This window comes from Salmo salar, chromosome 02 (assembly GCF_965601325.2).
Source record: "Salmo salar chromosome 02, fSalSal1, whole genome shotgun sequence".
In the NCBI taxonomy this organism is placed as follows: domain Eukaryota; kingdom Metazoa; phylum Chordata; class Actinopteri; order Salmoniformes; family Salmonidae; genus Salmo; species Salmo salar.
In genome coordinates, this window is record NC_138292.1 from 31,285,783 (window position 1) to 31,313,212 (window position 27,430).

Here is a 27,430-nt window from a genome sequence, read left to right on the forward strand (position 1 = left end):
GTCCAATATTGAGAACAGTTTGTTTTCATTTTGCAACATTTTGCTAGAGTTCCCTACACGGTTAACATGACCTCTGGTGTTGCCAGCACCATAACTACAATCAACTGAGTCATCATGCCAACCACAAAGAGTGCTAAGTAGTACCACTTAACCAAGAAGAGATGTACTGTAATGTACTAACGGAAGAACATGATCGAGACAAAAACACATAATAAAAGTGCCGACATGTTGGTTCAGTAAGCATGGATGGGCACATGGGACAGACGTGCCAAAAGACAGGTCTCCCAGTCAGCTCACTCACACGTGTCCTGCTCTGCATGCTCAAAACAGCTTTGGTCATCTTATTTTTCTGTAACTATGGCTACATTATCGTGTTTAACTTGGATTTTTATTAAATTCAAAACAAAAGCCATCATGTATTTGTTACAAAAAAGGCAAAACATAGACATTAGTTAACATCAAGAACAACGCAAAGCACATGAAGCACCTGTTGTACCATGTGCCATTAGACAACACTAAGTTATTCATTCAAAAATAATATCAATAATAGAATCACTGCCTCGTGAATAATCACTCTGAAAGATGTTTGGCACATCAACATTTGATCCTAACACAAACCTTTCTTTGTAGAAAGTCTTTGTAGAAATGCAAAACTGCACATTCAGAACGATGAGAATAACAGAGTTAACATATAAGACAAGCTAAGCTAGATGCCCTCAATCTCACACAAACTATCAACGAACCTACCAGGTACAACCCTAAATCCGTAAACACGAGCACCCTCATAGATATCATCCTGCCCTCTAAATACACCTCTGCAGTCTTCAACCAGGATCTCAGCGATCACTGCCTCATTGCCTGCGTCCGTAATGGGTCCGCAGTCAAACAACCACCCCTCACCAATGTCAAACACTCCCAGAAACACTTCAGTGAGCAGGCCTTTCTAATCGACCTGGCCGGGGTATCCTGGAATGATATTGACCTCATCCCGTCAGTAGAGGATGCCTGGTTATTCTTTAAAAGTGCCTTCCTCACCATCTTAAATAAGCATGCTCCATTCAAAAAATGTAGAACCAGGAACAGATATAATCCCTGGCTCACCCCAGACCTGTCTGCCCTTGACCAGCACAAAAACATCCTGTGGCGTTCTGCATTAGCATCGAATAGCTGATGTTCTGAAAGAGCTGCAAAATCTGGACCCCTACAAATCAGCCGGGCTAGACAATCTGGACCCTCTCTTTCTAAAATGATCTGCCGAAATTGTTGCAACCCCTATTACTAGCCTGTTCAACCTCTCTTTCGTATCGTCTGAGATTCCCAAAGATTGGAAAGCTGCCGCGATCATCCCCCTTTGACACTCTAGACCCAAACTGCTACAGACCTATATCTGTCCTACCCTGCCTTTCTAAGGTCTTTGAAAGCCAAGTTAACAAATAGATTACCAACCATTTCGAATCCCACCGTACCTTCTCCGCTATGCAATCTGGTTTCAGAGCTGGTCATGGGTGCACCTCAGCCATGCTCAAGGTCCTAAACGATATCATAACCGCCATCGATAAGAGACATTACTGTGCAGCCGTCTTCATCGACCTGGCCAAGGCTTTTGACTCTGTCAATCACCACATTCTTATCGGCAGACTAAACAGCCTTGGTTTCCCAAATGACTGCCTCGACTGGTTCACCAACTACTTCTCTGATAGAGTTCAGTGTGTCAAATCGGAGGGCCTGTTGTCCGGACCTCTGGCAGTCTCTATGGGGGTGCCACAGGGTTCAATTCTTGGGCCGACTCTCTTCACTGTATACATCAATGATGTCGCTCCTGCTGCTGGTGATTCTCTGATCCACCTCTACGCAGACGACACCGTTCTGTATACCTCTGGCCCTTCTTTGGACACTGTGTTAACTAACCTCCAGACAAGCTTCAATGCCATACAACTCTCCTTCCGTGGCCTCCAACTGCTCTTAAATGCAAGTAAAACTAAATGCATGCTCTTCAACCGGTCACTGCCCACACCTGCCCAACCGTCCAGCATCACTACTCTGGACGGTTCTGACTTAGAATATGTGGACAACTATAAATACCTAGGTGTCTGGTTAGACTGTAAACTCTCCTTCAAGACTCACATTAAGCATCTCCAATCCAAAATTAAATCTAGAATCGGCTTCCTATTTCACAACAAAGCATCCTTCACTCATGCTGCCAAACATACCCTCGTAAAACTGACCATCCTACTGATCCTCGACTTCGGCGATGTCATTTACAAAATAGCCTCCAACACTCTACTCAACCAATTGGATGCAGTCTATCACAGTGCCATCCGTTTTGTCACCAAAGCCCCATATACTACCCACCACTGCGACTTGTACGCTCTCATTGGCTGGCCCTCGCTTCATACTCGTCGCCAAACCCACTGGCTCCAGGTCATCTACAAGTCTCTGCTAGGTAAAGCCCCGCCTTATCTCAGCTCACTGGTCACCATAGCAACACCCACCCGTAGCACGCGGTCGAGCAGGTATATTTCACTGGTCATTCCCAAAGCCAACTCCTACTTTGGCTGCCTTTCCTTCCAGTTCTCTGCTGCCAGTGACTGGAACCAATTGCAAAAATCACTGAAGCTGGAGACTTATATCTCCCTCACTATCTTTGAGCACCAGCTGTCAGAGCAGCTTACCAATCACTGCGCCTGTACACAGCCCATCTGTAAATAGCCCACCAACTACCTCATCCCCATATTGTTATTTATTTCTGCTCCTTTGCACCCCAGTATCTCTACTTGCAGATCATCATCTGCACATCTATCACTCCACTGTTAATGCTAAATTGTAATTATCTCGCCTCTATGGCCTATTTATTGCCTTACCTCCCTAATCTTACTACGTTTGCACACACTGTATATAGATTTTTCGATTGTGTTATTGACTGTACGTTTGTTTATTCCATGTGTAACTCTGTGTTGTTGTTTGTGTCGCACTGCTTTGCTTTATCTTGGCCAGGTCGCAGTTGTAAATGAGAACTTGTTCTCAACTGGCCTACCTGGTTAAATAAAGGTGAAATAAAATTACAAAATTAAAAAGTTAAAGGAAAGATTCACCCATTTTGAATGTTGTATCGTATTTGTGCATCTCTGAGTGATGTTCTATCAATTCCTGGGGTCATTTCATGTTTTCATATATCCGAGATATTCACCATTCAAGCAGGCAGAAATACAGCCGGTATGACGCGTTTTGCATCACATGACATGAAAACATGCAATGACCCCGGGAATCGATAGATCACTCAGAGATGCACAAATATGATACAACATTCAAAATGGGTGAATATTTCCTTTAAGTCCAGTGCCATAAAAGTAAAGGTTTGACTCAAATTGCTCTGTCTCCTTGGGTTAGTAACAGTTGTCACTGTGGTTCTTTCCTCATTGCTTGACAAGCCCCTCTCTAACTGGAAAAAATTAATTATCCAGTCAGTGTCTGTGAACCACATCAGATATCAGTCCACAATTCACAATGAAATTGTGAAGTGTGATTGGTAAAAGTGAACAGTTTCAGAGTGGATATAAACTCCAGCTAGGACATTGCAGATGTACTGTCCTACAGATAATTCAGTACTAACCAGTGCCCCACATTTGTGATGAGAGAGAGAGAGAGAGAGAGAGAACAGAAGAGAGAGAGAGATTGAGAGAGAGAGAGGGGGGTCAAAGAGAGCATGAGGTAGCGAAGACATGTATTATACATTATAGCAGCAGCCGTTATAGCAGCAGCCAGCAGCCATTATAGCAGCAGCCGTTATAGCAGCAGCCGTTATAGCAGCAGTCATTATAGCAGCAGCCGTTATAGCAGCAGCCGTTATAGCAGCAGCCAGCAGTCGTTATAGCAGCAGCCAGCAGCCATTATAGCAGCAGCCGTTATAGCAGCAGCCGTTATAGCAGCAGTCGTTATAGCAGCAGCCGTTATAGCAGCAGCCGTTATAGCAGCAGCCAGCAGTCGTTATAGCAGCAGCCGTTATAGCGGCAGCCGTTATAGCGGCAGCCGTTATAGCAGCAGTCGTTATAGCAGCAGTCGTTATAGCAGCAGTCGTTATAGCAGCAGCCGTTATAGCAGCAGCCGTTATAGCAGCAGCCAGCAGTCCTTATAGCAGCAGCCGTTATAGCAGCAGCCGTTATAGCAGCAGCCGTTATAGCGGCAGCCGTTATAGCGGCAGCCGTTATAGCAGCAGTCGTTATAGCAGCAGCCGTTATAGCAGCAGCCGTTATAGCAGCAGCCGTTATAGCAGCAGCCGTTATAGCAGCAGCCGTTATAGCAGCAGTCGTTATAGCAGCAGCCGTTATAGCAGCAGCCGTTATAGCAGCAGCCAGCAGTCGTTATAGCAGCAGCCGTTATAGCAGCAGCCGTTATAGCAGCAGTCGTTATAGCAGCAGCCGTTATAGCAGCAGCCGTTATAGCAGCAGCCAGCAGTCGTTATAGCAGCAGCCGTTATAGCAGCAGCCGTTATAGCAGCAGTCGTTATAGCAGCAGCCGTTATAGCAGCAGTCGTTATAGCAGCAGCCGTTATAGCAGCAGCCGTTATAGCAGCAGCCGTTATAGCAACAGCCGTTATAGCAGCAGTCGTTATAGCAGCAGCCGTTATAGCAGCAGCCAGCAGTCGTTATAGCAGCAGCCGTTATAGCAGCAGCCGTTATAGCAGCAGTCGTTATAGCAGCAGTCGTTATAGCAGCAGCCGTTATAGCAGCAGTCGTTATAGCAGCAGCCAGCAGCCGTTATAGCAGCAGCCGTTATAGCAGCAGTCGTTATAGCAGCAGTCGTTATAGCAGCAGCCGTTATAGCAGCAGCCGTTAAAGCAGCAGCCAGCAGCCGTTATAGCAGCAGCCGTTATAGCAGCAGCCGTAATAGCAGCAGCCGTTATAGCAGCAGTCGTTATAGCAGCAGTCGTTATAGCAGCAGTCGTTATAGCAGCAGCCGTTATAGCAGCAGCCGTTATAGCAGCAGCCAGCAGTCGTTATAGCAGCAGCCGTTATAGCAGCAGTCGTTATAGCAGCAGTCGTTATAGCAGCAGCCGTTATAGCAGCAGTCGTTATAGCAGCAGCCGTTATAGCAGCAGTCGTTATAGCAGCAGCCGTTATAGCAGCAGCCGTTATAGCAGCAGCCGTTATAGCAGCAGCCGTTATAGCAGCAGCCGTTATAGCAGCAGCCGTTATAGCAGCAGCCGTAATAGCAGCAGCCGTTATAGCAGCAGCCGTTATAGCAGCAGTCGTTATAGCAGCAGCCGTTATAGCAGCAGCCGTTATAGCAGCAGTCGTTATAGCAGCAGCCGTTATAGCAGCAGTCATAATAGCAGCAGCCGTTATAGCAGCAGACAGCAGTCGTTATAGCAGCAGCCGTTATAGCAGCAGCCGTTATAGCAGCAGCCAGCAGTCGTTATAGCAGCAGCCGTTATAGCAGCAGTCGTAATAGCAGCAGCCGTTATAGCAGCAGCCGTTATAGCAGCAGACAGCAGTCGTTATAGCAGCAGCCGTTATAGCAGCAGCCGTTATAGCAGCAGCCGTTATAGCAGCAGCCGTAATAGCAGCAGCCGTTATAGCAGCAGCCGTTATAGCAGCAGTCGTTATAGCAGCAGCCGTTATAGCAGCAGCCGTTATAGCAGCAGTCGTTATAGCAGCAGCCGTTATAGCAGCAACCAGCAGTCGTTATAGCAGCAGTCGTTATAGCAGCAGTCGTTATAGCAGCAGCCGTTATAGCAGCAGCCGTTATAGCAGCAGCCGTTATAGCAGCAGCCGTAATAGCAGCAGCCGTTATAGCAGCAGCCGTTATAGCAGCAGTCGTTATAGCAGCAGCCGTTATAGCAGCAGCCGTTATAGCAGCAGTCGTTATAGCAGCAGCCGTTATAGCAGCAGCCGTTATAGCAGCAGCCGTTATAGCAGCAGCCGTTATAGCAGCAGCCAGCAGTCGTTATAGCAGCAGCCGTTATAGCAGCAGTCGTTATAGCAGCAGTCGTTATAGCAGCAGCCGTTATAGCAGCAGCCGTTATAGCAGCAGCCGTTATAGCAGCAGCCAGCAGTCGTTATAGCAGCAGCCGTTATAGCAGCAGTCGTAATAGCAGCAGCCGTTATAGCAGCAGCCGTTATAGCAGCAGACAGCAGTCGTTATAGCAGCAGCCGTTATAGCAGCAGCCGTTATAGCAGCAGCCGTTATAGCAGCAGCCGTTATAGCAGCAGCCGTTATAGCAGCAGCCAGCAGTCGTTATAGCAGCAGCCGTTATAGCAGCAGTCGTTATAGCAGCAGTCGTTATAGCAGCAGCCGTTATAGCAGCAGCCAGCAGTCGTTATAGCAGCAGCCGTTATAGCAACAGCCGTTATAGCAGCAGCCGCAGTGTAGTGTAGGCTACATGGGAGCAGCGATGCTCCATGCATCATCCACACTGTGTCTGGCCTCCTCTGAGATGAATTAGGAACTAGCTCTAAAAGGAGGTGGTGTTTGTGTGTGTGGTATTTGAGTGTGTGGTATTTGAGTGTGTGTGTGTGTGTGTGCGCATGTGTGTGTGTGTGTGTGTGTGTGTGTGTGTGTGTGTGTGTGTGTGTGTGTGTGTGTGTGTGTGTGTGTGTGTGTGTGTGTGCGCATGTGTGTGCGTGTGCGTGTGTGTGTGTGTGTGTGTGTGTGCACGCGCATGTGTGTGAAAGACTGGAACCCAGATTAGGAGAAGATGAATTACCCTCCTCTGGACTCTATAAGCTCAACGTTCAGCTATTTTACAGCCTAGAACAGACACTTAGTCGAGGGACAGTAGAACACCATATCTACGTTACAATCTATAAGTGGTGAGGCTGGTATGTACACAATGCATTTTGGACTACATCTGTGTGTCTCTTTCTCTCTAATGCTTTTCCAACAGAATGAGATATAACATCTCTGGCATGGCAGCTCTGCCTGAACACCAACTGAGCCATCAGTAAGTTCAGACTGGAGAAAGACTCTGCTACTTCCCAGACAGACTATATCAGGACTCAGAGTGTTAACAGAACAGCACAGAGAGAGAACACAGGGAGGGCTTGGGACAATACTACTATTTGTGCTGCAAGACAATAAGGACTAGGTCAATCATAAACGTATAATACATGTCTTACAGTCTGACCTGTGTGGTGGAATTATTGTAATCAAAAGGAGAGACTTTTAGATTTCTTCAAAACAATCAAACTTTATTATTTAATTACTGCAGTAATGGAGCTGGTCGGTAATCACCACTGCAGGTGATCACTGAGAACTCAACCAGCTGGTTGGAGCCACAGCATTTTATAGCAAAGTCCATCCTCCTTCAGTCTACATGACAAACAACAGATGTATGGAATGGGTCACAAGGTTAAGATTTGTATGAAATATGCTTATAATTCCCAGCAGACAGTATCTGTTGTAACAACAGTCCTCATTGTGTAGAGACCAGGGTCTGGCTCCCCAACTCCATACTGGAGCCATCTCCCCCTGATACCCCAGTATAGAAACATTAACTCATGCTCTGGAATGCGGTATCACTCAAAGACATCGGAAATCTCCTGTCCGTGTTAAATCCCCCATAGGCCCACTTTCAGTTCACACAGATACAATAGAGTTATAAGAACCCTCTATTCTGTTGCATAAAATAACCATTTGATGCAATTACTGCATTATAACATAATCTTGCAATGTTGCGCTCACACAAGACCTGAAGAAAGTACAATAGCAACATGCAGATGTTTCTGGGCCAGAATGCATATTTATAATCTCCTGAAGCAGCTTAACTGAAGTGTTGTTGAGATCACAAGATTGCAACACAATTCTGTAACTGCCGACACTATATTTATCAGCACAATGTTTTATGACAACTTGCCTAGAAAGATGCTGAGATAGTAAATATGACAAATTTGGGAAGTTTAGGACATCATGTTTATTACCCAACCTGTCCTATTTGAGCATATCACATTTTATTAGTTACAATATCGGTACATTTGAAACATTGCATAAGGCAATAGACACAGCAACACTTTTCCAATGGCTTGCATAATTTGAGGCACTAAAGTGTGTTTTTTTCTGCTGAGGCAGATTTGATAACAGCAGTTTTGGGGGAGGAGGAGGTTTAGGGATTTAGAGTCTTCTCCACCGAGGCTAGAGTGTAATTACCAGACTGCTGAACGAGGTCTGAAACAATCAGGCCTGTCCATGTCAAGCTTGGTCATGAGTAACGCCACACTGACATACACACACACAAGTGCACGCACATGCACACACACACACACGAGCGCAGGCACACACACATACAGAAAAACCTCAGCCCTATGAAGCAGCTATCACAACAAGATTAATTACACCAATATGTTCAAGCTAACAAACTTCTAGAGTCCACATTGATACCTCAACCTTATGGTAACCTTGAATTAATACAGCAGAATAGCGAATAACAAGGTTAATACATTACATGCCTGGTACAGTAAGGCAGTCCCTTCAGCAGAAATATCCAGAGGTCAACACGAGAACTTTACATCTGTTACACGGTGCTATTTTAAGTATGAACAAATACCATCGTCTTCGAATAAAAGGATGAAAGGAACAAAGTGTGTGTGTGTGTGTGTGTGTGTGTGTGTGTGTGTGTGTGTGTGTGTGTGTGTGTGTGCGCACGCGCGCGCGCATGTTTCTTTGCACATGACCTCTTGACGCCCACTTGGGAACAACCCCTGTACGTGTCTGTCAGTCAGACTCTGTTTGGCCAACCTGCTCCAATCCCATCCACATGGCTACAGATAGAACATCTAGAATAACCTCTTAAATCCATCCATCCTTTGAATGCGCCCCTTAAGTCGGCGGCCAGGGCCTCTGGATAAAGCAACAACAAAGTAGGCCATAGAGAGACTACATTGCAGGGGGACGACATGGCATCCATTGGTTGGTTCAGAACCAGGACAAAGATTTGAGAGACGGACACACAGACATACTCACGCTGATGCACCTAAAAGCATTGAGTGAAATATTGATATGCTCTTAAGATTCAAGATGAAGGAGGATGTGTGTGTGTGTGTGTGTGTGTGTGTGTGTGTGTGTGTGTGTGTGTGTGTGTGTGTGTGTGTGTGTGTGTGTGTGTGTGTGTGTGTGTGTGTGTGTGTGTGTGTGTGTGTGTGTGTGTGTGTGTGTGTGTGTGTGTGTGTGTTTTGCAGCAAAATCTTGACATGGACAGGCCTGCCTGACTTGTACGAAAACATGACAATATTATATAGATATATATATATATATACACAGCTGAAGTCGGAAGTTCACATACACTTAGGTTGGACTCATTAAAACTAGTTTTTCAACAACTCCACACATTTCTTGTTCACAAACTATAGTTTTGGCAAGTCGGTTAGGACATCTACTTTGTGCATGACACAAGTAATTTTTCCAACAATTGTTCACAGACAGATTATTTAACTTATAATTCACTCTATCACAATTCCAGTGGGTCAGAAGTTTACATACACTAAGTTGGCTGTGCCTTTAAACAGCTTGGAAAATTCCAGAAAATGATGTCATGGCTTTAGAAGCTTCTGATAGGCTAATTGACGTAATAAAATTGTAGACCTCCACAAGTCTGGTTCATCCTTGGGAGCAATTTCCAAATGCCTGAAGGTACCACGTTCATCTGTACAAACAATAGTACGCAAGTATAAACACCATGGGACCACACAGTCGTCATACCGCTCAGGAAGGAGACGCGTTCTGTCTCCTAGAGATGAATGTACTTTGGTGCGAAAAGTGCAAATCAATCCCAGAACAACAGCAAAAGACCTTGTGAAGATGCTGGAGGAAACGGGTACAAAAGTATCTAGATCCACAGTAAAACGAGTCCTATATCGACATAACCTGAAAGGCCGCTCAGCAAGGAAGAAACCACTGCTCCAAAACCATAAAAAGCCAGACTACGGTTTGCAACTGCACATGGGGACAAAGATTTTCGAGCAATGTCCTCTGGTCTGATGAAACAAAAATAGAACTGTTTGCCCATAATGACCATCGTTATGTTTGGAAGAAAAAGGGGGAGGCTTGCAAACCGAAGAACACCATCCCAACCGTGAAGCACAGGGGTGGCAGCATCATGTTGTGGGGGTGCTTTGCAGCAGGAGGGACTGGTGCACTTCACAAAATAGATGGCATCATGAGGTAGGAAAAGTATGTGGATATATTGAAACAACATCTCAAGACATCAGTCAGGAAGTTAAAGCTTGGTCACAAATGGGTCTTCCAAATGGACAATGACCCCAAGCATACTTCCAAAGTTGTGACAAAATGGCTTAAGGAAAACAAAGTCAAGGTATTGGAGTGGCCATCACAAAGCCCTGACCTCAATCCCATAGAAAATGTGTGGGCAGAACTGAAAAAGCGTGTGCAAGCAAGGAGGCCTACAAACCTGATTCAGTTACACCAGCTCTGTCAGGAGAAATGGGCCAAAATTCACCCAACTTATTGTGGGAAGCTTGTGGAAGGCTACCTGAAACGTTTGACCCAAGTTAAACAATTTAAAGGCAATGCTACCAAATACTAATTGAGTGTATGTCAACTTCTGACCCACTGGGAATGTGATGAAAGAAATAAAAGCTAAAATAAATCATTCTCTCTACTATAATTCTGACATTTCACAGTCTTAAAATAAAGTGGTGATCCTGACTGACCTAACAAAGGGAATTTTTACTAGGGTTAAATGTCAGGAATTGTGAAAAACTGAGTTTAAATGTATTTGGCTAAGGTGTATGTAAACTTCCGACTTCAAATGCATATATATATATATGCACAAAAATATAAACATAACATGTAAAGTGTTGGTCCCATGTTCCATAAGCTGAAATAAAAAATTGTAAAAGCTTATTTCTATCAAATGTTGTGCACAAATTTGTTTACATCCCTGTTAGTGAGCATTTCTCCTTGGCCAAGATAATCCATCCACCTGACAGGTGTGGCATATCAAGAAGCTGATTAAACAGCATGATCATTATACAGGTGCACCTTGTGCTGGGTACAATAAAAGGCACTCTAAAATGTACAGTTTTGTCACACAACACAATGCCACAAATGTCTCAAGTTTTGAGGGAGCGTGCAATTGGCATGCTGACTGCAGGAATGTCCACCAGAGCTGTTGCCAGATAATTGAATGTTCATTTCTCTACCAATGTCGTTATAGAGAATATGGCAGTACGTCCACCCGGTCTCACAACCACAGACCATGTGTAACCATGCTAGCCCAGGATCTCCACATCTGGCTTCTTCACCTGCGGGATCGTCTGAGATCAGCCACCCAGACAGCTGATGAATCTGAGGAGTATTTCTGTCTGTAATAAAGCCCTTTTGTGGGAAAAAAAATCAAATTCTGAATGGCAGGGCCTGGCTCCCCAGTGGGTGGTCCTGGCTCCCAAATGGGTGGGCCTATGCCCTCCCAGGACCACCCATGGCTGCGCCCCTGCCCAGTCATTTGAAATCCATTGATTAGGGTCTAATGAATTTTTTCAATTGACTGATTCCCTTATATGAACTGTAACTCAGTAAAATCGATGAAATTGTTGCATGTTGCTTTCATATTTTTATATATCTTTCCTTTTGATAGAAACACAATCATAGCTTTTGCATTTGTTCATTCATTTCCAGAGAAGTTGTGTACTTGCCTTTTGTGAAATAACCATTGAGACTAATTTATTATACAACCACATCATGGATGGGGTTAGAAATGGGAAGAGACATGTGTCTTACAGATAAAGACATGATGATGTGCTATCTAGAGACCCTATCAGGAATATTGTCCATATCTTGACAAAATCAGTCACTCAAAGAACTTCAGAAGCTCACTTCAGTCACAAGTCAAAAAGGGGTGAAGGAGGAGAGAGGTTTTACTGACAGGGCTGTGGTGCAACCATGACAGATTGATGTGCTGTGGGGCAATCACTAGGATTTGACTTAAACTACAGAGATAAGACTGGGGACCATGCCATGAGCCTGTCAAATCATGGGTTGGAGGGGTAAGGCAGCGCCATGTGAGTGACACACACATACACACACACACACACATGCACGCTCCAGCACGTGCGCACTCACACATGCACGCACGTACACACACAATCATGCCCCACCTCCCTTTACGTTCAACCCTCAGTGGACACAACTGATGAAGAAGGGAGGAGTGATCATTGACCATAATCATCCCAGACCTGGTCTGCGTCCCAAATGGCACTCTATTTCCTCCACCGTGCACTACTTTTGACCAGCATAGAGTGAATAGGGCGCAGTTTGGGACTTAGTTTTGGATGACCAAAAAAAGGCCATTTAAGGTGTGAACAAGTGACCCCTTGAGACAGCAGAGCGTCACCTCTCAGGACCTTGGGTATTATTGAAGCTAACCTTCCTACAGATGGACCAGACCTCAATCAGGGACAACCCGTGACCAAGACAACCCACCCACCCATCCACCCGCCTGCCTGCAGCACTATTGTCGCATTCAAGTTCCACTCTCTCGAAATAACAGAAGTCCATGTAAAAAGAACCAACATTATATTCATGGGCTTTGCTTTGTGTGATATTAACTCAGGAACGTGTTATGAAAATAACTTTGGATGATTGACATTTTCAGGTCATCTATTGGTGTAAATCACTGCAATAATGGTCTTTACCAGTCTTTTCCTTCAGAAGGAGTACATCCAATTGGCCTAGTTTTTTAATTGAAAGGCTACGACAATGTGTTACCCTCTAGCCTCACATTGCTGGGTGGTTTGACTGTTTTCATCATTATCTCTCTCTCCCTCGCTCTCTTTCTCTCTCTTGCTTTCTCTCGCTCTCTCTCTCTCTTTCTCTCTCACAATCCAATGATTATCAGTTCATACTGTTCTGATACACCTATGAGAAGAGGTTCTCCTTTGAGTATTGATGACAAACATTGTGACACAAATGAAATGAAATGTAAAGTGTTTCTCTCCCACCGGCTGCGTCTCCACCAGTCAGTCTATGAATAGACCCAGAGTGCTACGTGATACCGAGGCCCTTAAGAGTATAGCATCTTGAAAACGTGACTGAGAACAGAAAGAGAACGTATGTAACTGAAGCCACCTCTCTGCCTTGTGAAACATAAATGTAACTGCAAAACTACAGTATCGGAAAAACAACAAAAGGAATACGAAAACACAGGAGAACCATTATTTGAACATCACGTACACATCATTAACAATCCATTGCAATGGTCTGCATGTTGTTTTCTTGTACAACCTTGTTCCTGCAAAGAACAATAATCATAACAAAGGGTTTCAGGAAAGGAAGGGAAATGTCTCTACAGTAGGATTGTCATCATCTAGGAGGAAGAGAGAAGTGATGAGGATAAAACACATTCATGCCATCCTAGACATCCTTCCAGCTCTGGATCCCGAACTCCTGCAGACTGAAAGATGTGCAAACTGGAGGAAAAGGAAAGAACTGAGGTATCATATGACATTCATTGAAAGAGAGAGAGGAGCAGAAAGACATGATACACAGACAGTGTCGTAGTACAGTACATCAGAGAACAGAGGGAAGGACAGAGGGACACATATCCCAAGTGACTCAGGCACGCCTACCTGTTTGGCTGAGCTGAGAGGTACTTCTGCTTTTCCGCGAGAGGCCAACCACTGCTGCCATTTTGGCACCAATACTGGAGCGTCTCTTCTTGTCCCCGTCCCCGCCTACCATGCCCACGCCCGTGTCCGATTGGCTGCCGTCCGTCTTCTCCAGGTTGCACATGTCTCCACCGATGCTTGTGCTCTTGGTCATGTTCATACTCCCTGACGACGTGCCCAACTGCCTGTTTTTCATTTTGGATGTAAAGTCACTGTCAGCCACGCACCACCATTACAGGGGCAGGCCAGGACAGACATGATAGAGGAGAGGGAGAGGAGAGGAAGAGGAGGTAGAGGACAGGAAGAGAAGAGGTAGAGGAAAGGAGACAGGGGTGGAGACAGGGGAGGAGAGAAGAGGAGACAGAGGAGACGAGGAGACAGGGGAGATGTGACAGGGGAGGAGACGGGACGAGAGGAGACAAGGACAGGATTCAGCTACAGTACAGGACTTAGGGAATAGGTTTAGGGACAGGGCTCAAGGTCCTCTGGCTAAACTTCCCACAGATGGGTCATGCACTGGATGGGTAGCTGGTTGATTGATGCATTAATACGGCTGTTTTACTGATTTTGTTATCATTGTCAAATGAGTACATATACAAAACAGTCAAAAATGAAAAGTGAATTCAACTAACATGCAGAGAGGTACAGTAAAATCCTGTGACACCTTGCTCCTCCTTCAACCATCTAAAATGAAACAGTCATGTTGTTTGAACAACAAAAGAGCCTTCACCTTTTTAAGAAACAATTCTGAAGCTCTAAATTCTGGTCTTTCTACTTTTTATCCCCAGCTTCAAATGAGCTATTCATTATGACTGGCAATCTGTTCTTATTTATTCTCCTCAGGATTCAATTGATCAGAGAAGATGTGAAGTTTGACCCTGATTCATGAGCACGCTTACATTTGTGGAAGAGTTCATTTCAATACCGGTGAGAAATTATTCAAAAAAATAACTAGTATTTTTCTGCTTGAAAGGAAATAGGTGTTGAAATGAAGGTCTTGTTTTGGCTCGCATTGCTAGGTTTAAAGTTTGAGAGACAAATGATATCCTGTGCCATGGGTTTTAAGTCCTAATGAGTATAAATGAGAATAAATACGTGGTAAAGAGGACAGGAGTCGTCTAAAACTGCGACTGACCTATAACGCGCAACTGTCTCATCCAGACGATTTTAAGAAGAGTCAATAGGATCAAAAATCTATGCCCTTTGACAATTACTTCTTCAATTATTTCAATTAGGCTCCTCTCCTCCTCTACCATTCACGTCTGTGGCGTTAGTGCTCTATTCAGTTTGAAGCTGTTACATAGGCTACTTCCCTTAATTGCTCTTAAGGTGATTATGTAGGGCTCATGTATCCTCACTCAGTGAAGGGATGTTTCTGCTTCTGTATGAACTGAACACGTCCACTGGGTTCGTCCAAATCGTCTGTAGATACTGAACTGAAAGAGGCACAGTGAATACTGTACATCTAAATGATTATTTTATCCTCATATCATTTAGCTAACATTAGTTATTTACAAAAATTATCTATAATACATGCTACAATTCACTAACTATGGATGTCTCTGTTTAACTATGAGTGTCTATCAACCAGCACTACATATGTAAGACTTAAAGCTCCTCAGAAATCAATCAGTCCATAAGCCCACTGTATTAGCTCAGTGTTCTGAGGGAGAGAGGGGTATGCAAGTGAGAAGTAAGCGATCACTGTCTCTGCACACTCATGAGTTTATTAAGAGCACTGGAGAGAGAGAGAGATGGGTTGAACTATTTGCACATCATTACAACACTGTATACAGACATAATATGACATTTGAAATGTATTTTGGAACTTTTGTAATGCAAACATGTTTTTGGCAATGCAAACGTGTTTCCCAAGCCAATAAAGCACCTTAAATTGAAATTGAAATGAATTGAGAGAGCGAGAGACAGAGAGATAGACAGAGAGACAGAGAGACAATGAGAGAGAACGAGAGAGAGAACAGGGAGATAAAGGAGAGAGATACGGAGAAAGGAGAGAGGGAGAAAAGAGAGAGAGAGACAGAGAGAGAGACAACGAAAGAGAGAGAACGAGAGAGAGAGAAGGGAGAGAGAGAGACAGAGAGAGACACAGAGAGAGAGACAACAAAATAGAGAGAACGAGAGAGAGAGAAAGGAGACAGGGAGAAAGGAGAGGGAGAAAAGAGAGAAGAGAGAGATAGGGAAAAAGGAGAGAGAGGGAGAAAAGAGAGAGAAAGGAGAGAGAGAGAAAGTAGGGAGGGAGAAAGGAGAGAGAGGCAGAAAAGAGAGAAGAGAGAGGGAGAAAGGAGAGAGAGGGAGAAAAGAGAGAGAGAGGGAGAAAGGAGAGAGAGATAGGGAGAAAGGAGAGAGAGAGGGAGAAAAGAGAGAGAGGGAGAAATATGAAATATGTATTTGCCTGCCATAGCCTGAGGGACACTGGATAATAACATCTGCATAGTAAGCAGTAACTTACTTATTATTACTATTATTGTTATTACTATTATTATTGTTGTTTATCATTCCAAATAGTAGTGGTATGGGTAGTAATGGTAATGATAGCAGTTTAGTGATGGTAGTGGTAGTAGTAGTGGTAATGATGATAGTAGTTGTAGTACTGATGTAATGGTGAAGATGACCGTTATTTAGTTATAAGTTAGTTCTAGATTCATTTTCCATATTTAGATTTTTATATTTATTACATTCTACTATTTTACTATTATTTTACTACTATTTTATTGTTATTATTTTTAATTTTGTATTATTATTTACTGCCATTTTATATTATTATTTGTTATTGTTTATAATTGTATTACAATGTATATTGTATACATTGTTGCTTTGGCAATATTAACACAATGTTTTTCATGCCAATAAAGCAGCTTGAATTTGAATATGAGAAAAGAGAGAGAGAGAGGGAGAAAAGAGAGAGAGAGGGAGAAAAGAGAGAGAAATAGGGAGAAAGGCGAGAGAAATAGGGAGAAAGGAGAGAGAGAGGGAGAAAAGAGAGAGAGAGGGAGAAAAGAGAGAGAGGGAGAAGGGAGAGAGGGAGAACGAGAGAGAGAGAAAGGAGAGAGAGACAAAGACACAGAAAGAGAGACAACAAAAGACAGAGAACGAGGGAGAGAGAAAGGAGAGAGAGAGACAAAGTAGAGAAGGAGGAAGGAGAGAGAAGCCTGGCTAATAGACTCATTAAGTGAGTTGGTGCTCTCCTCTGGCAGGGAGGTCAGCCAGGTGATCTCTTGGCAGGTGGCCCTGTTCTGTCTGACCTCAGGTGCCACACACAGTCATTAGAAGGGCCAGTGTGACAGAGATGACGGAGTTAGAGGTGTCACGTACAGAGATAATTATTCCTCTCCCCACCTCTCATCTCCATGATCATCTCTGAGAGGTCAGAAGGTCAGAATGGAACTCTGTGAAACACACTGAACTTCAAAAGGTTGATTGTCTGTTTAAAGCATTTCGCAATATACTCGTTTTTCAACCACTCCACAAATCTCTTGTTAAAAAACTATAGTTTTGGCAAGTCGGTTAGGACATCTACTTTGTGCATGACACAAGTCATTTTTCCAACAATTGTTTACAGACAGATTATTTCACTTATAATTCACTCTATCACAATTCCAGTGGGTCAGAAGTTTACATACACTAAGTTGGCTGTGCCTTTAAACAGCTTGGAAAATTCCAGAAAATGATGTCATGGCTTTAGAAGCTTCTGATAGGCTAATTGACATCATTTCAGTCAATTGGAGGTGTACCTGTGGATGTATTTCAAGGCCTACCTTCAAACTCAGTGCCTCGTTGCTTGACATCATGGGAAAATCAAAAGAAATCAGCCAAGACCTCAGATGAAAAATTGTAGACCTCCACAAGTCTGGTTCATCCTTGGGAGAAATAACCAAATGCCTGAAGGTGTCACGTCCTGACCAGTGAAAAGGGTCATTTGCCATAGTAGAATGGTCAGGGCGTGGCAAGGGGGTTGTTTTGTGTGTTTTGGGTTTTTTTGGTTCAAGGGGAATTTGTTCTAGTTTTCATTTTCTATGCTTCGTTTTCCATGTTTGGCTGAGCTCCCCAGTCTGGTGAGCCGTGGAGCCGTGGAGCAAACCGGAGCCAGTTAAGGAGTCAAGCGCTGAGTTCGACCCGAGATTCCGGGAAATGGTACTGGCGGAAAGGGCACTGCGGAGCAGGCATGCAGAGGAGCGAGAAATACATTACGGTGTGATGCGCACTATCTTGCCCATCCGCACGCACAGTCCGGTATGGTCGGTACGGGCTCCGCAGCGTTGCCATGCGAGAGTTGGCCGGCAGCCAGGAAGAAGTGTGCCGGCTCAACGCATCTGGTCTCCAATGCGTCTCCTCGGCCCAGTTTATCCTGTGCCTGCTCTACGCACGGCAGCTCTCATTCCCCAGCACAGCCCAGTTCGCCCTGTGCCAGCGCTCCGCCCGTGCCGGGCTACAGTGACCATCCAGCCAGGACGGGGTGTGCCAGCCCTGAGCTCCAGACCTCCGGTGCGCCTCCACGGCCCAGTGTGCCTTGTGCCTGCTCTGCGCACCCAGTCTCCTGTGCGTCTCCCCAATCTGGTGAGACCGGTTCCAGCTCCCCGTAGGAAGCCTCCAGTGACTATCCATGGCACAAAGCCTCCAGTGATGATCCATGGCCCGGAGCCTGTAGGGATGATCCATGGCACGAAGCCTCCAGTGATGATCCAAGGCACGGAACCTACGGCGACACCCCTCAGCCCAGAGCCTCCAGCGACGCCTCTCAGCCCGGGGCCTCCAGCGACGCCTCTCAGCCCGGGGCCTCCGGCGATGGTCTGCAGCCCAGAGCCTTCGGCGACAGTCTGCAGCCCAGAGACTACGGTGACGGTCTGCAGCCCAGAGCCTCCGGCGGTGGTCGGCAGCGCAGAACGGGGGCTACGCCCAGAGCCAGAGCCACCTCCGTAGCTGGAGGATTGGCGGAAGGGCTTGGCGTGTAGCACAGGTGGCCACCCTCCCTTCCCTCCCTTTAGGTTTGGGGTTGTTTTTGTGGGTTTTTGTTTGGGGTGCAGCCGGGGTCTGCACCTTCGGGGGGGGGGGGGGGTACTGTCATGTCCTGACCAGTGAAAAGGGTCATTTGCCATAGTAGAATGGTTCAAGGGGAATTTGTTCTAGTTTTCATTTTCTATGCTTCGTTTTCCATGTTTGGCCGAGTATGGTTTCCAATCAGAGGCAGGTGTCTTTTGTTGTCTCTGATTGGAAGCCATACTTAGGCAGCCTGTTTTCCTTTGGGTTTTGTGGGTGGTTGTTTTCCGTTTAATTATTGTACCTGATGGAACTGTTGGTCGTTTTTGTTATTTTGTAAGTGTTACTCATTAAAGCATTTGGAATGAGCACTATCCACGCTGCGCCTTGGGCCGTTCAATACGACGCCTGTGACAGAAGGTACCACGTTCATCTGTACAAACAATAGTATGCAAGTATAAACACCATGGGACCACACAGCCGTCATACTGCTCAGGAAGGAGACGCGTTCTGTCTCCTAGAGATTAATGTACTTTGGTGAGAAAAGTGCAAATCAATCCCAGAACAACAGCAAAGGACCGTGTGAAGATGCTGGAGGAAACAGGTACAAAAGTATCTAGATCCACAGTAAAACGAGTCCTATATCGACATAACCTGAAAGGCCGCTCAGCAAGGAAGAAGCCACTGCTCCAAAACCGCCATAAAAAAGCCAGACTACAGTTTGCAACTGCACATGGGGACAAAGATGGTACTTTTTGGAGAAATGTCCTCTGGTCTAATGAAACAAGAATAGAACTCTGGCCATAATGACCATCGTTATGTTTGGAGGAAAAAGGGGAGGCTTGCTAGCCGAAGAACGCCATCCCAACCGTGAAGCACGGGGGTGGCAGCATCATGTAGTGGGGGTGCTTTGCTGCAGGAGGGCCTAGTGCACTTCACAAAATAGATGGCATCATGAGGAGGGATAATTATGCGGATATATTGAAGCTACATCTCAAGACATCAGTCAAGAAGTTAAAGCTTGGTCGCAAATGGGTCTTCCAAATGGACAATGACCCCAAGCATACTTCCAAAGTTGTGGCAAAATGGCTTAAGGACAACAAAGTCAAGGTATTGGAGTGGCCATCACAAAGCCCTGACCTCAATCCCATAGAAAATGTGTGGGCAGAACTGAAAAAGCGTGTGTGAGCAAGGAGGCCTACAAACCTGACTCAGTTACACCAGCTCTGTCAGGAGGAATGGTCCAAAATTCACCCAACCTATTGTGGGAAGCTTGTGGAAGGCTTCCCAAAACGTTTGACCCAAGTTAAACAATTTAAAGGCAATGCTACCAAATACTAATTGAGTGTATGTAAACTTCTCACCCACTGGGAACGTGATGAAAGAAATAAAAGCTGAAATAAATCAATTTCTCTACTATTATTCTGACATTTCACATTCTTAAAATAAAGTGGTGATCCTGACTGACCTAATACAGGGAATTTTTAATAGGATTAAATGTCAGGAATTGTGAAAAACGGAGTTTAAATGTATTTGGCTAAGGTGTATGTAAACTTCCGACTTCAACTGTTACTGCTGTTATGATACTGACAAAGTACACCATGATACTACTTCTGGAAAGTTCCCTAGCCTAACCCCCATTCATCTCAGTCTGAATGCAGTACAGTGCCAGAGAAAAGTTTTCTATTGAGCTCAGTGGATGCATGTGGCCAGTCAGAGAGGAGGTGAATGAGATCTAGTCTACACTATTCTCTCTACACTTCTTCCATGAACTCGGCAGAGATGACTGAGCATTTATCCAAACTTCCTAGGCTGTCAGCTCCTCTCTGTATTTGTATTACTCATTAGTTTGCCAACAGGTGAATGTAGGAGTTTCCTGTTGCAATAGAATACTAATTGTAACTAGCTAAAACCATATCAGAGGAAAATCTTCTCTTCGAAATTAAAATCTGGAATGCTCTATTGGAATACAGCCACCCTGTGTTGTTTTGCATGGTCATGGTTGGCACTGCCTACAGTGTCACTAGAGGAGGGTAAGGGTTGTTAAGTAGCTCAGATGGAAATTACAAGCACACCTCATAAAGCCCATTGTTTATGAGAGTAAGTAGTGTTAGTGAGAGCTGCTCTGTCGTGGATTACATAGAGGATTAGTCTCCAATAAAGCACCTCGGAACCCTTGAAGAAGTGACTTCAAGGGCAACAAACACAGTGGGTTTTATTTGGCATTTTCACATATACTTTTTATCTCCACTATGGTGGTGTTGTTTAATCTACTGGCACAACATGACAACAGTGAAGTTGTGGGCTGCTCTTATACATAGTCAAATAATAATATGAGATCAATATGCTTCCTGTATTGATCCCATCGATATGATTATGTAAGCAGCATTTCTATTGCCTGGCTTCATCCTACATGTCAGACAGACAGACAGACCTTCAACAAGGCTATACATGGCTGCAGTTTATCCGAGTCCTCAGTTCAGGTGATGGTCTATGAGAGCTATAGCTTGCCTCAAAGATATACCAAAATCTCCCATCTAATGTTATGGATGGCCTTTTACCACTCCTCCTCCCCCTCCCCCCACTCCCCCACTCCAGCCCTCCCCCCACCTCCTCCTCCTACGCCGCAGCTCATGGCTGTGGAGTCTTGCGTCAGGGTCTGTCCACAGTGCTAGGAGTAGAGCAGCTTGGAACACTGAGGCTCTCCAGAGACTGGAGGGACTGGTTTCAACCCCAGCTAACCGAACAAACCAACACTGTGTTCCTTCCTTGTCATGCAGATTGTTGCTGTGTGTTTCATTTTCATCTAGGCCAAGATGTTCCCTCAGCTAAAACAAGAGCTGCACAAGTATTTCTGTGTGTTCACGGGCCAACAGGATTTAGTCTGGTTGGCTCCTATCCGAGGCGCTGAGCAGCATTTTAATGCATGTTCAATGTAGGTCTGTTCTTAGAGGTAAAAATAGCACAGCCTCTGCACATTTCTGATTTAGACTAAAATACTTCAACAAAAGCATGAAAATGCTTGAACTGAAGTTTAAACATATTATTGAAAGGATAATTTATTTCTCAAAACAGCTTTTTAAATGATTAATACTAATTCAAGCTAACTGTAAATAACTTCAGTCACTGAACTGACAGCGACTGACAGGCACCTTGACAACCAGTTGATGAATGATGAATGTCAGATATGGTCATCTCAGGAAAAACAGACCTTGTCTTTCTCCCCTCTCCCCTCCTCAGCAGACTCTACTGTGGGATCTAGATACTCTTGTCTTTCTCCCCTCTCCCCTCCTCAGCAGACTCTACTGTGGGATCTAGATAATCTTGTCTTTCTCCCCTCTCCCCTCCTCAGCAGCTTCTACTGTGGGATCTAGATACTCTTGTCTTTCTCCCCTCTCCCCTCCTCAGCAGCTTCTACTGTGGGATCTAGATACTCTTGTCTTTCTCCCCTCTCCCCTCCTCAGCAGACTCTACTGTGGGATCTAGATACTCTTGCAGAAAGAGTGGCGCTAAAACTGAAGTGATGCAGAAAGAATTGGTTTCTATGGAAACCGTGCTCCAGGTCAGAGTGTTTGCGTGCATCCTCCTCTCCTCCTATCTACATGAGCCACAGACCCCCAGATAGACGGCTGAGTCTCAACGTTGAGTGACTGAGGTGTTCAGGGAGGCGTATGGGGAATAAGAACAGGATATACTGAGATATGCCTTGTTTCATCATTTCTCCGTGTAGCTTCCCTTGAGTTTAAGTGTAGAGTTGTTTATCCATCTTTGAGGGGGTGCAGCTCTACCTTATTATTAAAGACAGATTTGTCCTTCAATATATTAGTCTTTACTTTAACTCACGAGAACGAGCAGTTACCAAGGTAACAATAATGGATTAAATGGAGAAGAACGAGGTGTGTGTATTTAAATGTACTGATGGAAAGCTCCTAACTTCCTGGACACCCCTGGCAACCATCTAGTCCCCTTAGTTTAGTTCACTTCCTGGACACCCCTGGCAACCGTCTAGTCCCCTTAGCTTAGTTCAGGTGTGTGTGTGTGTGTGTTTGTGTGTGCGTGCATTGGTGCAAAGCGCATGACAAAAGAGATTGTGTTGTATTATACACTTTACATGAAATAAACCTGTCCATTTATTTATCTCTATTGTCATGTGATTACGTGTGTGTGGTAAAAAGGTTATCTTTATCTCCTTGCTGTAAATCACTAACACATCAACTGAACTGAGAGGAGACGTGTAACATTGATTTTGAGATTGGATTGTGAAGACTATGAACATAATAACCGTTTCCCAGCACAAAACCTACCCGTACACAGCCCATCTGTAAATAGCACAGCCAACTACCTCATCCCCATATTGTTATTATTTTTTTTTTAATTGCTCTTTTGCACCCCAGTATCTCTACTTGCACATCTATCACTCCAGTGTTAATGCTAAATTGTAATTATCTCGCCTTTATGGCCTATTTATTGCCTTAACTCCCTAATCTTACTACATTTGCACACACTGTATATAGACTTTTCTATTGTGTTATTGACTACGTTTGTTTATTCCATGTGTAACTCTGTGTTGTTGTTTGTGTCGCACTGCTTTGCTTTATCTTGGCCAGGTCGCAGTTGTAAATGAGAACTTGTTCTCAACTGGCCTACCTGGTTAAATAAAGGTGAAATTAACAAATAAAAAGGAAAAACTGAGAATAATGCCTGTCATGTATGTCCCTGAGCAATCGATGGCCACTGTAGCTATTCACTATCCTTATTGAGGTATTGAAGAGGTTTGGGTTTCTATACAATGCCCTTGTATTGCCAAATGTGAACATCATTCATTCTATTAGAAAACTGCCCATGTAGTCCTCCTGTTAACCTTGTTCATCTCACCTCTTATATATCAAATTGTTAAGCCAATCGAGCGGAAAAGCCACTCAAATAGTGCTCCTGTCTGTCTGTCTGTCTGTCTGTCTGTCTGTCTGTCTGTCTGTCTGTCTGTCTGTCTGTCTGTCTGTCTGTCTGTCTGTCTGTCTGTCTGTCTGCCTGCCTGCCTGCCTGCCTGCCTGCCTGCCTGCCTGCCTGCCTGCCTGCCTGCCTGCCTGCCTGTCTGCCTGCCTGTCTGTCTGTCTGTCTGTCTGTGATCCTCTCCTGTATTGTGTAACAGAACTGTTCAGCGTCCCTGTTAAGATCTCCATAATAAGGCTGGTTTAAAGCATTACCTTGAAGCACACAATAATGTAGTAAAAGAAAGGTATACAGCAGCATGAAGAAAAACACTTCATCATCTGAACACTGTGCTCTCCAGCTCTCCGTCTTTTCATTCACAAAGAGACTCATTATCCAATCCATGCTCTCTGATGCTGTTTCACTGGAGTACTAGTTTGAAGGGGCAACACAGGCTTTTACTGTACCTCTACCCAGAACATTACTGTTACCATCAACCTTTTCAGTGATCATACGAGGTACTTTACAGACATTCAAAATGATTACAAAGAAAGCAGCTGAAAGCATTAACAGCCAGGGTTGAAGAGAGTTGAAGAAAGTTGAAGAGAGTTGTAGTTGAAGGCCAGAGGACAACAGTACTTGTGGACTGGGTTATGGGGTCAGGGTTGAAGAAAGTTGAAGACGACAACAGTAGTTGTGGACTGGGTTATGGGGTCAGGGGGTCAGGGTTGAAGAAAGTTGAAGACGACAACAGTAGTTGTGGACTGGGTTATGGGGTCAGGGGGTCAGGGTCAGCTGGGTTTACAAGCACATAGAGCCAGGCCCAGGCAAGGATAAGGACATCATACTGACCCAACACAGAGGTACAGACAAACAAGTGATTTAGCAACTGACTGACTACAGCCTAGTGTCCCATAACTTTGAGTGGCCTGTGTGTGTGTCCACATCGGTAACACTTTACTTAATAAGATCTAAGCATTTAGCTTGATGTGTTTTTTCAAAACCAGACTAAAAATAGAGTCTGTTTGCAAGAAGCTCTTAGTTCCAGCTGTGAATGCAATGTAACACTGATTACATCTTATTAGACAGCTAAACTAATCTGTTAGCCTGCTGCTGAGAAGAACTCACAGGGTTCCAAATCAATTTGTTTTAATCTTGACATACTTTAACAGCCTCTGTTATGAGGACTATCCTCCCTGTTGAAATGAAACAACTGTCATGTCTGTAATATAAAAGTATCATGTAAAACATTATGGGAACATGATAACTGGCATTCCACATAAATAATAACATAAATAATGGATTGATGTTAGATTCATGTTAGATTGAGGGTAGACTGGTAAGGTTTGACCTGACTGAGGTTGGATTGAGGTTTGTTTGAGGTCAGGTTAGGTTTGACCTGTGGTTGGATTGAGGTTAGATTGAGGTCAGGTTAGGTTTGACCTGAGGTTGGATTGAGGTTAGATTGAGGTCAGGTTAGGTTTGACCGGAGGTTGGTTTGAGGTTAGATTGAGGTCAGACTGGTGAACTAGTTAACTAGTTACCTGAGGTCAGTCTCTGAGAATCTCCTCCGCAGCATTTCCTCTTCATCCATCTCCTCCTGAGACTTCTGTGTGACTACAGTGGTCCTCCTCTGACCTCCTTCCTCTTTAGCCTCCTCCTCCCCTTCCCTCGGTTTACCCTGCCCTCTATGTGTACCCCCCGCTCCCCCCCCCACTTCCTCTCGCCCAACTTCCTCTTCCTCCAGCACCTCCCCCAAATGTTCATCCCCTTCCCTTGCTTGGTTCCTTGATTCGGAATAGATGAGGACGTGACAGAAGCGCAAACGCGGTGCATGCAAAGCAGAAAGGAAACGAAAGAAAGGTATGTGAAACCAAACTGCAGAAATAAGGTCAATAATGAGAAAAAAATGGAACATACATAAATCAGCAAAACTCAAATAAACTAAAAGCAAAAAACTTAGACATACAGTGCCATCCATATCTGTTTCAGTTATGTTTCAACACGAGACAACCCATACAGCATACATACAGCGTACATCGTTTCACACTAGTATGAGTTACCAGTTACGGGCAAACCCCAACCTGAAGCAGTAGAGTTCAAACATTTAGCTCTATTTTCACCTAGGCAGAGCCAAACCTGAACTCACTGGATGGTGGGAAATAGCACAATACTAGCTGTGCATTTCCCTCTAAAGTTAAGAAACCAAGTGAAAACTCTTCATTGTGGAAAATGTCTGGACTTGGCAACTTTAGTTGGAAGAAAGCTTCACAGCCTTTGAGGTTTGCCCATCCCTGGCAAGGCAGAGGTGTTAGACCTAGGGCTTCTGTCTCCCCTTGGTGTGTTGCTGCTTCCTACCTGATCTTCTGCTTTCCTCGCGGCCGTTCTGACTGGACAGACATGTAGCTCGTGCTGCTGAACCGAGAGGCACTACTGGTTCTCGACACAGCGGACACGTCGCTTACATCACTGTCCGAAGACTTGGCTGACATGTTGTCTGAACCTCGCTGACCATCCCTCCTCTGTAAAGGAGAAACACACACCACTCAGCACACAACTAAAAATAGACTTGAAAATACTACTTTGTGGTAATTATTTTGTCCCTTGATGAGTTTTTCCCCCTATTGTACAGAACATTAAGGACACCTTCCTAATTATTGAGTTGCACCCCCCCTTTAACCCTCAGAACAGCCTCAATTCGTTGGGGCATGAACTCTACAAGGTGTCGAAAGCATTCCACAAGGATGCTGGCCAATGTTCCTTCCATTTTTGGGGGGCACTGAGCAAATTTCAGGTCTGCTGAGTGCAAACTTGAACGTTGTGAAAATTCTGTGCAACTTCAAGTGAGTGTTTACTTTGAACACTGAGGCTGTACCCGCTTGATGTTAGTTTTAACAGGGGTCAAGTAGGCTACTATGGCTATTTGATCATAACGTAGACCTACCAGAGTGACCTACCATTAAAAACAATGGAGAAAATGCATCCCATAACATTTTAACATGGAAATAGCTGTTCTATCATTCAGTCTACAGTAGCAGCCAATGTGTGGTGTTCAATGTAGGCTACATTCCATTAGATTTTGGGAAAAAACATGCAGGGCTCTACAATAACCTTTATCACACAGACAAGGAGGTGACTGAAAATGTTGTTGGTTTGTTTGATGCAAGAAACCACTTAACCACTCAATAAATAAATTATTATTCCCATACCATTACTACAGAGAATCAGACAAATTATGCTACCCTCTGCCTACCGCCACAAAATACAACACCGCCCCTTTAAGACTATAAAAAGCTCATAGTTGTGTTAAATTGGCTGGTTCTCCTTTGGGTGGTGGACCATTCTTGATACACACGGGAAACAATTGAGCGTGAAAAACCCAGTGGAGGCTACTGAGGAAATAACGGTTTATAATAATGGCTGGAATGGAACAAATGGAATGGCATCAAACAAATGGAAACCATGTGTTTGATACCTTTCCACTGATTCCACTCCAGTCATTACCACGAGCCCGTCCTCCCCAATTAAGGTGCCACCAACCTCCTGTGCGCCTGGCACTTCAATCTATTTTCTTTCCCATTCACCCTCTGAATGGCACACATACACAATCCATGTCTCAATTGCCTCAAGGCTTAAAAATCCTTCTTTAACCTGTCTCCTCCCCTTCATCTACACTGATGGAAGTGACATTATTTTTCCATTTAGCAGACGTTCTTATCTAGAGCCACTTACAGGAGCAGTTAGGGTTAAGTGCCTTGCTCAAGGGCACGTCAACATATTTTTCAGCTAGTCAGCTCGGGGATTTGAACCAGCAACCTTTCTTGCCCAACCTCTTAGCTACCTTAACCGCTAGGATACCTGTCGCCTACATAAATAAGGGATCATAGCTT

At 44.5% G+C, this 27,430-nt stretch overlaps 1 protein-coding gene across 11 annotated transcripts in view; it reads right to left on the reverse strand.

The window, feature by feature from the left end:
- The window catches only part of LOC106579570 (regulating synaptic membrane exocytosis protein 2), a 222,934-nt gene that overhangs the window by 16,062 nt on the left and 179,442 nt on the right, over positions 1–27,430 (reverse strand). For 10 of the 11 annotated variants that reach the window (XM_082961802.1, XM_082961794.1, XM_082961791.1 and 7 more), the window contains 2 exons: positions 25,899–26,062; positions 13,578–13,828 (listed from right to left, as the gene is read on the reverse strand). In XM_082961802.1, coding sequence (XP_082817928.1) covers positions 13,578–13,828; positions 25,899–26,062 — 415 coding nt within the window. The remainder of the gene's footprint in view (positions 1–13,577; positions 13,829–25,898; positions 26,063–27,430) is intronic. The other variant, XM_082961792.1, reaches the window with a different exon arrangement.